The following is a 16,046-nucleotide window of genomic DNA, read 5'->3' as shown; positions in this document are numbered from 1 at the left end:
CACACACACACATCGACTGGCCTGTGCTTGATGTCCGTTTAGTGTAGCGGAGGCTGCGTTCACTCACAACCAAGCAGCAGCAGCAGCCAATGGGGATGGTTGCCCGTGAGCACGAGGACTCAAAACACAAACCAGAAAGGGGCAGGGTGAAGGGCTGGGGGGGGGGGGGGGCAGACAGACAGACAGTCCTGCGGGCTGCAGAAAAAAAATACTCGTATAACAAACAACGATTACAACACTGTGGAAACCCAGCGAGGTTCAATCAAAGCACCGTTTAAAACAATCAACGACCAAAATGACACGCAAACACTGATGGGAGGGGCAAGGGGGCGGCACAGAGTTCAGCAACAGATCTGCGGTGAGCCGGCTGGCGCCGAACAGGGGTGTCAAAGAGGAACCCGGGGCCCCTCGGATCAGAACTGCTCCAGGAGCTGTCGGAGGTAGGGGGCCTTGGAGAGCTGCCGGTTGACCTGGGACAGCTTGTAGAGCACGGGGCAGTCCAGGGACACGCAGGGCACCTGACGCTCGGCACTGCCGCTACAGTTCCTGCAGATCTGCACACACACACCAAACAGAACGAAGACGGAAATCACAAATCAACCCCAAAGCAACTCGCAAAGCATTCAAGGCTCGGCGTTTTTTGGTTTTTGTTTTTCAAAGCCGTCCAGCATGCCGAATTTCGCCACAAGAGGGCACTGTTGCATAACCTCGCATGAACAGGAACAACTTTTGAGGTCCGTGGAAACATAAAATCCAGGGTGAAAAATCGGTTTAAAAATCCGGGTATTTTTCGGTGAAAATCGGTAAAAACAGAAAACGCCGAGCCTCGAAAGCGCCGCAAGAGCGAAGTAAGTGTGTCGTGGGTTGCGGCGCTTTAGGAAGTGGCGTCCCAGGACTTCTCAAGGACATTTCCCACGATGTTTGTTTGGATGTGCATGACATCCGTCGCTGACAGACGGTCATATTATTATTCAGTGTTATCTGCCAGCGGACGTCTCAACCGTCTCTGAATGGACCGACTCGAAGCTGCTCACTGAGCGAACCGCCCAAACCTTGCCCACACTGCCGTGACGCCTCAGCAGCTAAAGATAGGGCGTGGTAGTGATGGACACCTGCACACTGACAGAACGCAACGCTTCAGTCTCGTCGGGTGTAGTTTTATTTATTTATTTATTTTGTATAGGCTGCCATCGCCGGCACTGTGGTTAAAAATAATATCTCCGCAGGCAAGAATACGGTTTCACAATATAACTACGATATCCCATGACCTCAAGAATACTTCCGGGACATTTTATCAATCTGATCATTTTCCGGGTGTTTTCCATGACTGGACAACTACTTTATAAATCTCCAGGTTTCCATGGATGTGTGGAAACCCCAGTGTGAGGCGAGAACGATACTGAAGTTAGCATTTGTATTTGTGCGTGTGTGCACGCGTGTTTAGGGAGCGAATACAGACCAGAGGTTTGTGTATAAAGGTCAGTTGTGTGTATGTATATTGGTGTGTGAATGAGAGGGCTGACGGGCAGTTTCATCTCCGGTTCAACTAAAATATTGAACAAGTAAAGTTTAACGATGCTACCAAAAACGACAACACAACTACTGCACAAGTCAATGTTTCGTTCTAATTCCTCCCCCCTTTTTTTCCTCCCCAATTGTACCTGGCCAATCACCCCACTCTTCCCAGCCGTCCCGGTCGCTGCTCCACCCCCTCTGCCGATCCGGGGAGGGCTGCAGACTACCACGTGCCTCCTCCCATACATGTGGAGTCGCCAGCCGCTTCTTTTCACCTGACAGTGAGGAGTTTCACCAGGGGGACGTAGCGCGTGGGAGGATCACGCTATTCCCCCCAGTTCCCCCTCCCCCTCGAACAGGTGCCCTGACCGACCAGAGGAGGCGCTAGTGCAGCGACCAGGACACATAACCACATCCGGCTTCCCACCTGCAGACACGGCCAATTGTGTCTGTAGGGACGCCCGACCAAGCCGGAGGAAACACAGGGATTCGAACCGGCGATCCCCGTGTATGTTGGCAACGGAATAGACCGCCTCGCCACCCGGACGCCCTAATATTGTGTTTTTTTGGGTTCTTTCAGCAGCCATAGGTGTGGCTGTTGCCCCATTAAGTTTATGCATGATACTAAATTCACTTTCCCTGTGGGGACTAATGAAGTTTATCTCAGGTGGGACGGTTCGGAGACAAAGCAAGAGAGGCAAGATTGAGATGGCTTGGACATGTGTGGAGGACAGATGCTGGGTATACTGGGAGAGGGATGCTGAATATGGAGCTGCCAGGGAAGAGGAGAAGAGGAAGGCCAAAGAGGAGGTTTATGGATGTGGTGAGGGAGGACATGCAGGTGGCTGGTGTGACAGAGGAAGACGACGAGGACAGGAAGAGATGGAAACGGATGATCCGTTGTGACGACCCCTAACGGGAACAGCCGAAAGTAGTAGTAGTAGTAGTAGTAGTAGTAGTAGTAGTAGCAGTAGCAGTAGTAGTAGTAGCAGTAGTATCTTATCTTACAGAAGCACACAGTCCTCGTCCCTTTTCAGTTCTCCACATTAAAATGAAAAGTAGGCAAAAACAGCCCATGCGAACGTGGATAAAACCAAAGTCATCCGCGTAGCCCCGTTAAGAGACGAGCCCCCCTCCCCCGGCACCCTTTGACCTCTAACCTTGAGCAGCTGTTCTTGCTGGCTCTCCCACTGGCGTATGTCCTGGTACAACGTCACGGCCACGCGCTGCGGCTCGGCGCGGCACCGCGCACACACGCCCAGCTGGGTCAGCTCGTCACACACGGGGCAGTGCAGCGTGGTGAAGTACTGGGAGATGGTCCCTTTCCGGCCCACTTCCTCTCCTCCGCCCGCCGCCGTCGAACCGGACGCCTTGTGGATCTGGACGGGTGAGAGACGCGAAGCGTGTTTACAACCGGCTGCTGTCAGGAACAACAGGAACACCACAGCATACAATACTATGCAGCATCTCTTCATGGATGACGAATGATCCCACTGTTACCGTACCGTGGAAATCCTATCGGTAGTAACATGTAATACCGGTTGAGACTAAATAGCAATGAAGTCATAAAATAGTAATCATTTTGATTCACTATGTAATACAAAGGTAATTATGAGGAGTGCAATATACTTTTGATAATCATGCAACATTCATCAAAATGTAAAACTTAACTTTATTACTCCATAACGCATCGAAATTGACAATAATCAACACAAAAATCAATAATACTATTACTTGGTATTATTAGTAGTAGTAGTACTATTTATCATAATAGTATAAATATTCTGGATTAAAAAGTTTAATAGTACTGTGAAAATCATTTGACAGAATACTGCTTGGTTGATCTCTGAGAAGGAAAAAAGTCTCTTCTCTCTTTCAAACAGGAGGTCAAAGGTCAGGGTCACCTCCAGAGAGGCACCCTTGGAACTGGTAGGGGTTCATACTTGGATGGGCCGAGAGCTACCCGTCTAAAAGGCTCGTCTCTGGTTTTAGGCCGTCCATCCCATTCACCGGCGGCTCGAATTAAAACCGTCCACTTTACAGTAAAGTCCGTCTTCGGTCTCTACTCTTCAAGTCTCGGATGTTATCGATCTGAATCAAGTGTGCTGGGCGTCACGCATTACAATGTCCCATTACTGACGGGATTCAAACGTCAGTCAGCCGCCTGGTTTACAGTTCCACGGTTCGCCACGAGGTGGCAGCCGTGCGTCACCGAAACAAAGCCCGGATGGCGCGTTCACACAAAGACCAATTTAACCAGTCCTGTGTGGTTGCTAGTGGGAAAGGGAGGACATTTTCCATCCTTCTTTGTTCTCTCCCTACTAAAACTGTGTGTGTGTGTGTGTGTGGGGGGGGGGGGGGTCTGAAAATGTCTCGGTGTCCTTACAGTCTGCTTATTCTCCGACAGAGACGGAGACAAAAGGCCCGGCGTGATGTCTCCTTTCCCTCAGCTGGCAGATAAATCCCCCTCCAGGCCAGGTAGTGTTTCATTATCCAGCAACGCGTCACGTTTTCAGCGACAATAATTACGCGTTTTTGGTGGGAATCAAACCTGTGTAGTTCATGCATCCACCTTGCTTGAGTGTCCTTGAGCAAGGCACTAACATCAGGACACCACCGACTCCTCGATCTACAACTAGTACCAAACACCCAGCTAGCCACACCTTCATCTTTTATGGCGTTACCCGTCCTTTCTTACGATGTGTATTGTTACCCGAGTCCAGCTTCTTTCACTTCCCCGTGTATAGACCTATAAAGAAATGAGACACTAGGGCAGCACTCCAATCTGACTTTTAATACTGCCATACGGACGTTTTGGGCAAGACGCCCTTCAATCAATAGATACAGGTGGGATTAATATGTGACCCTAACCGGCATGACATGTACACCCCAGCAGGGGGAGCCAAAACCGTTCTGGGCACAGAATCTCAAGATGTAGGTTACTAAAACATAAAATATATAAATATATATATGTGTATATATATATATGTATATGTGTGTGTGTGTGTGTATATATACATATATATATATATATGTGTGTGTGTGTATATATATATATATACACACACACACACACACACACACACATATATATATATGTATATGTATATACTCCCTTCATAAGAGACAAGCAAATGAAATCTCATCATTCATCCCATTGGGAATGAGGGTACCAAGGAAGTGTAACCAACACACACCTCTTTGGAGAAGGAGTCTGTCTCTATTACCACCTCTCCGTGGCATCTTGTTTTTTGTTTTAATTTTGATATACTTTATTAATCCCCGTGGGGAAACTCCGGTCTGCGTTTAACCCATCCTAGCCGTGTAGCTAGGAGCAGTGGGCGGCCGCCGTGCAACACCTGGGGACAAACTCCAGTTCGTTTTTCCATGCCCTGGTCAGGGGCAAAGACAGGAGGATTAACCCTAACATGCATGTCTTTGAGACTTCACTGTCTCAGTGTCCATGCAGAGTAGTTCACTCAAGCTGTGGTCATGACTGTTGACGTGCCCAGCCAGCAATGATTTATCATCACGACTGCAAACAGAGCCCTTATGCTCACAGATCCTGGTTCTGTTTTCCCAACATCATATAAATTACATAGGCATTTTAACAGGTGATGCTGCCCCTAACCTTGACGTCAACACCGGAATTCAGATCAGTGAACTGACTACTCTTCATCGTAGAATAATGGTGTACAGGATTATGAGAAGGACAATTCCCACTAGGGATCTGAGACAAGAGTGTGAACAGGCCTCTTAGGCAAATCTGAATTCACTAGATAATCCCGGAAGTTGGAAAACCTCTTACAAAAATATCTAGGCAGGGTCTGAAATGCCCTTGCAATTTGAGAGTCACTTTCCAATATGTGCCAATATCTACTCACTCCTTGTTTGACTGACTTAGATAAGGGACTACAGGTGGACACAAATGCAAGACCCTGAGAAGAGGTGTCTCTAGAACTAGGTTTGAGTAAGTCACACTGCTGAACTTGGCACACCTTGTTAAGATGGCTGTCCAATAATGCATCACCATATCCCCTCCCTTTAAACCCATCACAAAGATCTTTAGCTCGTGACTCAAAAGAGTCATGAGAATTACAAATGTGTCTAATCCTCAGTAGTTGACTACACGGTAGACTTCAGTAGACGGACGGGTGGTAAGAGACAGAATCCTTCTCCAACCTGAGGTGTGTTGGTTACACTTCCTTGGTACCCCTCATTCCCAACGGGATGAATGATGAGATCCCATTTGCTTGTTTCTTATGAAGGGGATATCATTTGTTTTTTGTTTTGTTGTGTTTTTTATGTTTAGTAACCTAGGTTTCTTTTTGCGGGCTGTCATTCAAATGAACGCTTAACACTGTCAATAAATCCAACTATTTTGTATATACCGTACTGTATATTGTACGTATACTGGTACTCTGTCATGTCCATCTACCTCAGGCATGTATGTAAGTAACCTGCTAACATCTGTTTCAGCATCTCTGATATAGTATTCTCTGCACCACTGCACTTTATCACCTCTTATTTCACCTGTTTAGAGTCAATCCTTGTGTATATATATGAAGATTGTTGTGTTGTAGTGTTGTTATTCTATGTTAAGTACACTGAAAGAGCCATGAAACCAGAGTCAAATTCCATGTATGTGCAAACCTAAATGGCCAATAAGCATGATTCTGATTCTGATTCTAACCTACATTGTGAAACTCTGTGCCTGGAACGGTTTGTGGCTCCCCCTGCTTGGAAGTACATGTCATGCCGGTTGGGGTCACCTATTAACCCCACCTGTGTCTACTGATTGTGAAATTGCCAGAATACACACTGAGGAAGGGTGCCTTGCCCGAAATATTTGTGTGGCAATATTAAAAAGTCAAACTGGAGCGCTGTCCCAGTCTCTCTTTTTTTACGATTAACTACATCGAGGATCCAGCACCTGCTCTTCAAGGTCGCATCGCCGCGAGTTGAGCACGTTGTGGCTTATGACTGCTGGGATAGGCTCCAGCATCCTCGCAACCCTGAGAGCAGGATAAGCGGTTTGGATAATGGATGGATACCTAACCATTCCTTTTTATGTTTGAGTTTACAGGCAACATCTCACTGTCAGCAACTATTTCCACTGCGGTGTAGTCTGAAACCCCCACCAATGGGGTGTGTCTGTGTCTGTGTGTGTGTGGGGGGGGTATCTCTACAGGGGGTCAATGAAATCTAAAATCAAAGTAACTATGGTCCTAATCTGACCTTTTGCAAAATTTTTACAAGTCCCTCCTTTCCCTGGTATGCCCGACAAATTTCCATGGTGAACTCTGCTACTCTCTGCCTCCGAATTACTACAAAGGATTATCCATTGCTTGGAAGAGTATCAATCTATTATCTATTTCTACTTATCTATCTTATCTAGAAATAGAAATTCTTGATCTCAAGAATTTCTATTTATCTACCTGGAGTTGATCACATGTTGGCACATAATGTCTGCTGTCGGTTGTTCTTTGTGGTGTTGGAGTTGGCGTAGCGCTGATTTCTAAGCACTGAGCGGTGACTTCACTGTGTCAGTCATCTTAAAAACAGTAAATCATCTCTTGACGTTCTCATCGCCTCCGCCTCCTCCTTTTCCCATGACGTATCTCTTACCCTGGGGAGCTCCTGGTACCAGCTGAACACGTCCACGCCGATCAGCTGGAACAAGCGGGCGAGCGGGGGCAGGATCTGCTTGGTGATGTAGTAGGTGGCGTTGAGTCGCAGGTTGGGGTCCTGGAACACCTCCAGGGGACGCCGCACCAGCTGGATGAGGGACACGCCAGGCGTCCCGTACACGATGACGTAGGGCACGCGCTCCCCGACACGTGGCTCCAGACGTCGGTCGTGGGCCATCATGCGTCTGTGAATAGAGGTTAAAGGTCACTGAGAGGGTTTGTACATACAGAAGGACGTTTTAAAAGTAGAAGAAAGAACATCTGAGATGAAACATTTTTCCAAGTACCTGAGATCAAGAATCCAAACATCTAATTTACAAGTCGGCAATTGGTGAGTGAAAGGTGTCTTCCTATACAGAGTGAAAACATCCATCCATTATCCAAACCACTTATCCTGCTCTCAGGGTCGCGGGGATGCTGGAGCCTATCCCAGGAGTCAATGGGCGGCAGGTGGGGAGACACCCTGGACAGACCGCCAGGCCATCACAGGGCCGACACATTCGGACCTTGGGACAATTTAGTACGGCCGATTCTCCTGACCTACATGTCTTTGGACTGTGGGAGGAGACCGGAGCACCCGGAGGAAACCCACGCAGACACGGGGACGAACATGCAAACTCCACAAAGACGACAACCTGGGATACCCCAAGGTTGGACTACCCCGGGGCTCGAACCCAGGACCTTCTTGCTGTGAGGCGACCGCGCTAACCACTGTGCCACCGTGCCACCCCAGAGTGAAAACAAAAATATCTGAATCTCATGCACCAGATAATTAACATATATGCACATATGTAATTAAGGAGTGACGGGTATCCTACAGGGTGCAAAGAACTGAGAACTTACGATCACAAATTGCAATCAGAAAAAGGTTCTATCTGCATATAGCAGAGTGTGTGTGTGTGTGTGTGTGTGTGTGTGTGTGTGTGTGTGTGGTGAGGGAGACTGATATCCAGGCGTAGCGGCTTGCCAGGACAGGGCAGAGACAAAACCCCTATTTCTCTTAAATTAAGTTATTGTGCAATTGTAGCCACTATACAGGATAGCGAAGAGGGGCAGGAGGCATCAGGCAGGGGTGTGGGGAACAGACTTCCTTGTTTTGATGTGTATCTGAATGAAGCACAACTGTCAGGTGTGGATTTTGTGAGGGGACGCGTTCAACCCGAGTGACAGCAAATCACAGCCAGTCATTTTAAGAAGAACGCGGACATCCACCTATGCACTTGGCTAGTTTCAGTTTGGTGGTAGAAGATCGTCTTCTTCTTCCTCTATCAGTTTCACTTCCATTCATTCATTAGACAATTTTGCTGTACCCCCACAAATGCAGGATGGCATAAAAAATGATTGTATTGTTCAGGAAAAACACCATTGTCAAACACAAAATTTTTTAAAGTTTTTGTGAATTTCTCCAACATAGTGTTTAAATAGATGCAAATGAAGCACAAATAAAAGAGGTAACAATAATCTAAAGTGTCCAGAGAAGACCGCGTGTGTGCTATATGCTCTGATGCAGGACGTAGTTGACCATTTTTATTATAAATTAGATCAAATTATTCAACTGTGTGGGACAAACTGAATTCAAAATGTAAATAAAACAGAATGATCTGGAAATGCAACATGTGGCAATATCCAAGGCTCAGTGTTTTCGGTTTTTATTTTTCAAAGCCATCCAGCATGCCAAATTTCGCCACAAGAGGACACTGTTACATAACCTCACACGAACAGGAACAACTTTTGGCTCCGTGGAAACAAAATCTGGTTGAAAATCAGTTTAAAAATCTGGGTATTTTTCGGTGAAAATCTGTAAAAACCCAAAACGCTGCCCCTCGGCAATATCAAGTGATACAACGCCCAGATGTTTCGTGTGGAGGTCGGATCTCCATGTGTGCTAAACGGGCGTGTATCGCTGATGGATGAGGCTGAATCTGCTCTTCTTAACATGCCTCTGAAATCAGATTTTCCCCCCCTTGCCCATTAAGGGATGGGTTGCTAAGCAACAGACTCAGGTACAGTAGATGCGGGCTAGCGCTGCTGCAGGCACACAATGGACACCGTGGGGAAGGAATAATTGGATTCACACTGAGAACTGTAACTGCAGCTGACAGCGTGGCCTTGCTCTCATGCCTCCTCTGTCACGCGCAAAAATCACTTCCCCTCCGGGTCCACATCCAGTTACAAGAAAAACTTTTTATTTTCTTGTGCACTTGGCCGTGCGTCCAGATGTGGCTTGTCTGCAGAGGATGACAAATGCACAACACACACACACACACACACACACACACACACACGGTTTGAGTGTACCTGGTGAGCTCCAATGCAGGGACGCAGGCACCAGGCCTGTAGGAGGCGCTGCCACGGTACTCCTTGGCAAACGTCAGGTCCTGCATGCTGGCTCTCCCCTCCAGGACCTTCATGCACTGGCGTTGCACAAATTGCTTCACCTGGCTGATGTCCCGGGTCTCAAACAGCAGCTTAATGGAGCGCTCCAGAATCTGTGGGGGGGGGGGGGGGGGGGATGCAAGACAACGATCACTTCTCATGACTCTTTATAGATGTCAATTAAAGCACTGCGAGCCAGACTATCTCATGAGTCAACTGCACTGGTCTTTGTCAGGGATTCTGTCTTGCCTGGCTCCAGTTCTGAACAGCTCTCAAAGAGGTGGGATGGTCCACACATTACACCGTCCAATCACATCACACCGTCCAACCACATCACACCGTCCAATCACATCACACCGTCCAACCACATCACACCGTCCAATCACATCTTCGGATATAGACACAAGACGGCCAGGTAGTTGAGGCACAGAGGAGCATAATTAAGTTTTTTTTAAATTAATTAATTAATCCCACCCACCCCGCCATTTTTCTCCCCAGCTGTATCCGGCCAATTACCCCACTCTCCCGAGCCAGCCCCGGTTGCTCCTCCACCCCCTCGGCCGATCCGGGGAGGCGCTGCAGACTACCACATGCCTCTTCCGATACATGTGGAGTCGCCAGCCGCTTCTTTTCACCTGACAGTGAGGAGTTTCGACCGGGGGGGGGGGGGGGACATAGCGTGTGGGAGGAACACGCTATTCCCCCCAGTTCCCCCTCCCCCTCGAACAGGCGCCCTAACCGACCAGAGGAGGCGCTAGTGCAGCGACCAGGACACATACCCACACCCGGCTTCCCACCTGCAGACACGGCCAATTGCGTCTGCAGCGACGCCCGACCAAGCCGGCAGTAACATGGAGATTCGAACCGCCGATCGCCGCGTTGGTAGGCGACGGAATAGACCGCCACGCCACCCGGGCGCCCAGAGGAGTATAATATAACAACCAGCAGCATCAGAAGTGAACCGGGGAGCTGGTTCTGTGACTCTGCATTGCATCTCATCATGGGCCGCAGGACCGCCCTGGGCTTTGTGGGCGGCGGCGCCGTGGACCTTTAATGATCTGTTAGCCCACATCTGCAGTGCCCACAGTGAGATGATGAATGGACGGTTCGGTAGACGGGTAAAATAATGACAGACAACAAACGAGTGGGAAAAAAAAAACAAAGAGGCGGAAAAGCGAGAGCAAGCCTAACGGAGAACGAGCACGGGGGGCAGATTTAAATACTGTAGAAATCAATCAAACCAAAAGACATGTAATGAAATTATGAATTATGGATGATAAAATTACTCCCTAAACGGCACACACACACACACACACACACACACACACACACACACACACACACACACACACATAAATACACATTAGAGGAAGAAAATCAGCATCTTCCTCACTGTGTGCCATGCGTGTGGCGGTGTGAGTGAGGGCGTGCAGGAACAGATGTGGTGTGGGTCTTGATTGGTGTCGAGCACACTGAAATGAAAGGATTATTTGTGTGTGTGTGTGTGGGGGGGGGGGGGGGCGGCGCTGGTTACCTTGGAAACAGCAGGGCAACCGTCGCGGCGCACCGTCTCGATCCCCTTGGCGTCGAACACGGGCTCTTTCTGGTCCAGGCTCTCGTACATGTAGCCCACATAGCGCTTCTTTGTCTGGAGCACGCACGGCAGGTACAACTGAGACCCACACGAGCACGTACACACATGCACAGACACACACACACACACACACACACACAAAAAACCCTAAAAACACCGGCCAACAGAATGACACATGCCAGAAAATAGTGTGTTTGCAGACTAACATTTTACATACATGTCAGCATCAAAATACACACATGCTGTTCACACACACACACACACACACACACACACACACACACACACACAGACTGCCGGGGAACCTGGTCCCTGTCTGGACGAAGCGGTACCTTCTCGAACTTCAGCCTCACGGGCTTGGGGTTGGTCGCCGTCACCGCCTCGGCGATCTCATTGCCAATCTTGAAGGCTTGCTCTTTTGTGGCCCCCTTCAACAATACAAACATACTGCAAGAAAGACAAAGACACACACACACACACACACACACACACACACACACACACACACACACACACCGTGACCAGAAAAAGCGAAAGGACAGAGATTAATCATCTTCAAAGCTGTTTTTGAGCTAGCAGGAGCTTGAAGTGACCACTAGGGGCTGGATCTCCTCATGTCCCGCAGCATGTCGGCCTGTTGTCCTGCCCTGCCCGATGCCTTTTTTTAAATTCGGTATTTGGTGACTGCTGGATTTCCATACATAACATGAAAAAAAATACAACCGCTAATAATAAGAAAAATAACTCTTATTTGGCATCCAAGCCACGTTAAGAGCTTAACAAAAAGGATTATTAATTAATTAATTAATTGAATCATTAATTAAATCGTTAATTCTGCCACGCCGGGTGCAGGAGTTGAGGGGTAGCGCAACAGTTTAATGACGGGAATCAATTCACCAGAACTGGGGCGACGGGTACAAAACAACACAGGAGGCATGAAGCAGCCCGCCAACAGACGCCAACACAAAGCGACATGTATAAACCCGCAACAAGCCGGGGCAACAAGCCGGGGCAACAAACGCCTCCTGGACAGCTAATCAGGGCATGGGGCACAGGTGAGCCTTGGAAACCCTGACCGCACAACCATGACAAATTCACAGAAAAATGCAAATACACACAACTCACCTGTCAGTGTCTCCGTACACAACATGGGCGCCCCACTTCTTGGTGCCGTTGACCAGCTGGATGGCTCTCTCCAGAGTCTCCCGGGCTTTGTGCACAATGCTGTCTCCCACCTGCGGGCGCCACACAACCACAGTCAGCGACCCGCTCCTCGTTTTGTGGTTTATTTAAAGCCGAAAAGACGTTTTGTCTTGCGTTTCTTTTTTACCGTTTCATTTTGTTCTAGTTTAGCTACTAGCAGAGCATGGTGAAGGCCGTGCCTCGGTCAACTGTGTCCTGCACAAAACACCTCTTTAGTTCCCCCCTTCAAAAGAACTAAATACTATGACAATACTTCATTGATTAATAATTACATATTATTATTATTATTATTATTGTGGGATCCCCCCCCCCTTTTCTCCCCAGTGGTATCCGGCCAAGTACCCCACTCTTCCGAGCCGTCCCGGTCGCTGCTCCACCCCCTTTCTGCCGATCCGGGGAGGGCTGCAGACTACCACATGCCTCCTCCCATACATGTGGAGTCGCCAGCCGCTTCTTTTCACCTGACAGTGAGGAGTTTCACCATGGGGGCTACCAGGCGCCCTGACCAACCAGAGGAGGCGCTAGTGCAACGACCGGGACACATACCCACATCCGGCTTCCCACCCGCAGACACGGCCAGTTGTGTCTGTAGGGACGCCCGACCAAGCCGGAGGTCACACGGGGGATTGGAACCGGGATAATAACGACATATTATTACCATTACCTGGAGTCTTTATTTCAGCTTTGATTTTTCAAGAAAATAAATCTTTATGTGATCACACTGCCCGCTGTTTAACACAGACCTCAGCATCACATCTGTCAACTAGCTCGTTGTGGTCCTTTTTTAATGACACCATCTTAATTTGCAGTAGCAGCCAGACTATCTCAGAACCACGTAAACATGATGCTCTGTTTGCTGATGCACATAGAAACACTGGAGCGATTATTTATCCTACAGACAAAAAGAAAAATCAAATCAGCCCGAACGCTTTATACCATTTTGTTATGAGCACTGCATGTTTTATAGCCAGCTCTCATCTTATTTACACCATTATATTAATTAATATACTACGATTCTCAACAACTGTCGGTAAAGCGTGTAAAGTAAAGGTTTGGTGCTGATTGGCCAATCAAGATATGTCAATATCCATGACACTGTTTGATAAAAGCAGGACTTATCCCTATCCTGCTTCCACATCCCAGTATCCCAGCGACTGTATGGCTGGGGTCTATCATCCAGACACTATGGCAGAATTAAAAGACTGGGGTCCTGGTCCTGGTCTAGATCCAAGATGGCGGTCCTCAGAGGCTCTCTTACCTCCACGCTGGGCATGCGTCCGGAGTAGTTGGCGGCGGTGTAGCCGAACGTGACATTGGCGATGAGCTTGAGCCCGAGCTGCCTGGCGTCCAGCAGCCTGGTCAGGGCCTTGTCCTGCTTGTTGGCCTTCAAGGACTGCTTCACCATGATCCGCGTATTCAGGATCTCCTCCAGCATGCTCGGCAGGACACCCCTACGCACTGAGGACTAAAAACCAACGGGACGAGGGTAAGAAAAATGAGTAAGATCTTTAAGGCAACTGACATGATAACAGTCTTTGCTATCTATGCAGTTGCAATTCTAAAAAGTTAGATCCAAAAACATCTGTATGCTGTCCAACAGTTTGTAAGTAAACAAGAAGGTGAACGTAAGTAACGATTATACAATATCATGCAAAACAATAATTATTGTATTGCACCATCTCATCTCATTTCATGCTCAGCCGCTTCCCCGGGGTCGGGTCGTGGTGGCAGCAAGCTAAGTAGGGCACTCCGGACGCCCCCCCCCCCCAAGCAACGCCCTCCTGGGGGATCCCAAAACATTCCCAGTCCAGACTGGACATGTAGCCCCCCCCCCAGCAAGTTCTGGGTCTACCCCAGGGTCTCCTCCCACCTGGATGTGCCCGGAAAATCTCCAAAGGAAGGCACCCAGGGGGCATCCTAATCAGATGCCCGAACCACCTCAACTGGCTCCTTTCAACGTGAAGGAGTAGCGGCTCTATGCCGAGCTCCCTCCGGATGTCCGAGCTCCTCACCCTATCTCTGAGGCTGAGCCCAGACACCCCACGGAGGAAACTCATTTCAGCCACTTGTCTCGACGATTTCATCCTTTCGGCCACTACCCAAAGCTCATGACCATAGGTGAGGGCTGGAACAAAGACTGATTGGTAAATTGAGAGCTTTGCCTTCCGGTTCAGCTCCCTCTTCACCACAACGGTCCGGTACAACGTCCGCATTACTGCTGATATTGCACCAATCCGCCTGTCAATCTCCCGCTCCATCCTACCCTCACTCGTGAACAAGACCCCGAGATACTTGAACTCCTTCACTTGAGGCAACAACTCATCCCCAACCTGGAGGGAGCAATCCACCGTTTTCTGGTAGAGAACCATGGTCTCAGACTTGCCCCGAAACAGTGAAAATCTTCCCTTCTTTACATGTGAACCTTACAGTATCAGAGGCATCAATGTCCCACATAAATCATAAATATTCATAAAGAACCATTAAACCGAGGTAACAACAGATAAAACTGTGTCAATAAAGTGGTTTGTTGACTGATAATACAATAAAAAACCTGTATGTCACACAGACAAAACTACTCACTCGCCTCTTGCTAGCCAGGAATTTGTAGAATCACATCACCCCAAGGGGAGACGAGTCTTTGGTTCTGATCCCACAACCAGACCACACCGAATCCCCTTAACTCCACCATGCTGCAACATTCAGTTTCTCTCTCACAACGTCTGGAGACGAGCCAGTCTTTCCTTCCAAACTGACGTGACACCACCTGTTTCCACTAATCACCTCTCCTCTCTCGGGTTCAGAGATGCTCCAACTGGTACCAATCAGCTCGTATGCAGGCTCCGTTTCAAATGGGAGAACCTGCGGAGCTGCGGCTCTTCACAACCCATGACCACGTTTTGGAGACAACAGCTGTGTTGTGTAGTGGCAGCATGGGTGAAATAATTGGGGGAAGGATTTGATAATGGATGTGTAGTTTGATTAAGAGGGCTGCGGTTTCTTCTAGCTGTACTCTTAGCCTTCATGACCTACCGAAGAGGTGCAAAGCTGAGATGAACAAAAACAGGCCTTCGCCACTGGAAGACTTGACCATTTTCCTGCCATCAGACGGTGACTCATACAGTCGATGGGGTAAATGGCCTGATGCTTTCATTCTTTTTATGAACGGACACCAGAGGAGAAAAATCACAGGGCGGGGCAGGGGGGTCAGACATGCTGTACCTTGACGAAGGCGATGCCGTTGGGTGACACGGTGACGTGGCTGCGGAGCTGGTAGAGGAGCTCAGGGGGGACCCTCAGGGAGGTGCAGCCAAACTTAAACTCATCGGGCCTGAGACAGACACACACATGCAAAAACCCAAAAAGCTGATTGTATGCACAGATAAAACAACAAATGCAACATATATATATATATATATATGAATGATTGAAATGTTATTTTAACAAAAGTAGAATTCTTAAAAGAAAAAGTCTGTTTTGTCGTTCTTTGTTTTTGCTGTACTCTGTTTTCTTTTGTATATACTTGTTAAAAAAAAAAAGACTCTCCCAAGTTGGGGGATGACCTTATCGGCTCATTCTGAAAATGTCACCTCAAAAGATATTTAGGAGGAAAAAAAATGGCCAAGGTCTTGGAAGATTGTTGAGATAGAAAGCAAAACCTCGCGACAAAC

The 16,046-nt window shown here is 48.2% G+C and overlaps 1 protein-coding gene across 2 annotated transcripts in view; it reads right to left on the bottom strand.

The window, feature by feature from the left end:
• Positions 1–413: 413 nt before the first annotated feature.
• The window catches only part of rev3l (REV3 like, DNA directed polymerase zeta catalytic subunit), a 128,322-nt gene continuing 112,689 nt past the window's right edge, over positions 414–16,046 (bottom strand). For both annotated transcript variants that reach the window (XM_056295175.1, XM_056295176.1), the window contains exons 24-32: positions 15,598–15,706; positions 13,637–13,843; positions 12,301–12,410; positions 11,508–11,622; positions 11,116–11,253; positions 9,504–9,694; positions 7,144–7,390; positions 2,676–2,894; positions 414–554 (exon numbers count right to left, since the gene is read on the bottom strand). In XM_056295175.1, coding sequence (XP_056151150.1) covers positions 414–554; positions 2,676–2,894; positions 7,144–7,390; positions 9,504–9,694; positions 11,116–11,253; positions 11,508–11,622; positions 12,301–12,410; positions 13,637–13,843; positions 15,598–15,706 — 1,477 coding nt within the window. The remainder of the gene's footprint in view (positions 555–2,675; positions 2,895–7,143; positions 7,391–9,503; positions 9,695–11,115; positions 11,254–11,507; positions 11,623–12,300; positions 12,411–13,636; positions 13,844–15,597; positions 15,707–16,046) is intronic.

This window comes from Lampris incognitus, chromosome 15 (genome assembly GCF_029633865.1).
Source record: "Lampris incognitus isolate fLamInc1 chromosome 15, fLamInc1.hap2, whole genome shotgun sequence".
NCBI lineage: Eukaryota > Metazoa > Chordata > Actinopteri > Lampriformes > Lampridae > Lampris > Lampris incognitus.
Note: the sequence above shows the minus strand (reverse complement) of the source record. Positions and strands in the feature narration are given on the sequence as shown.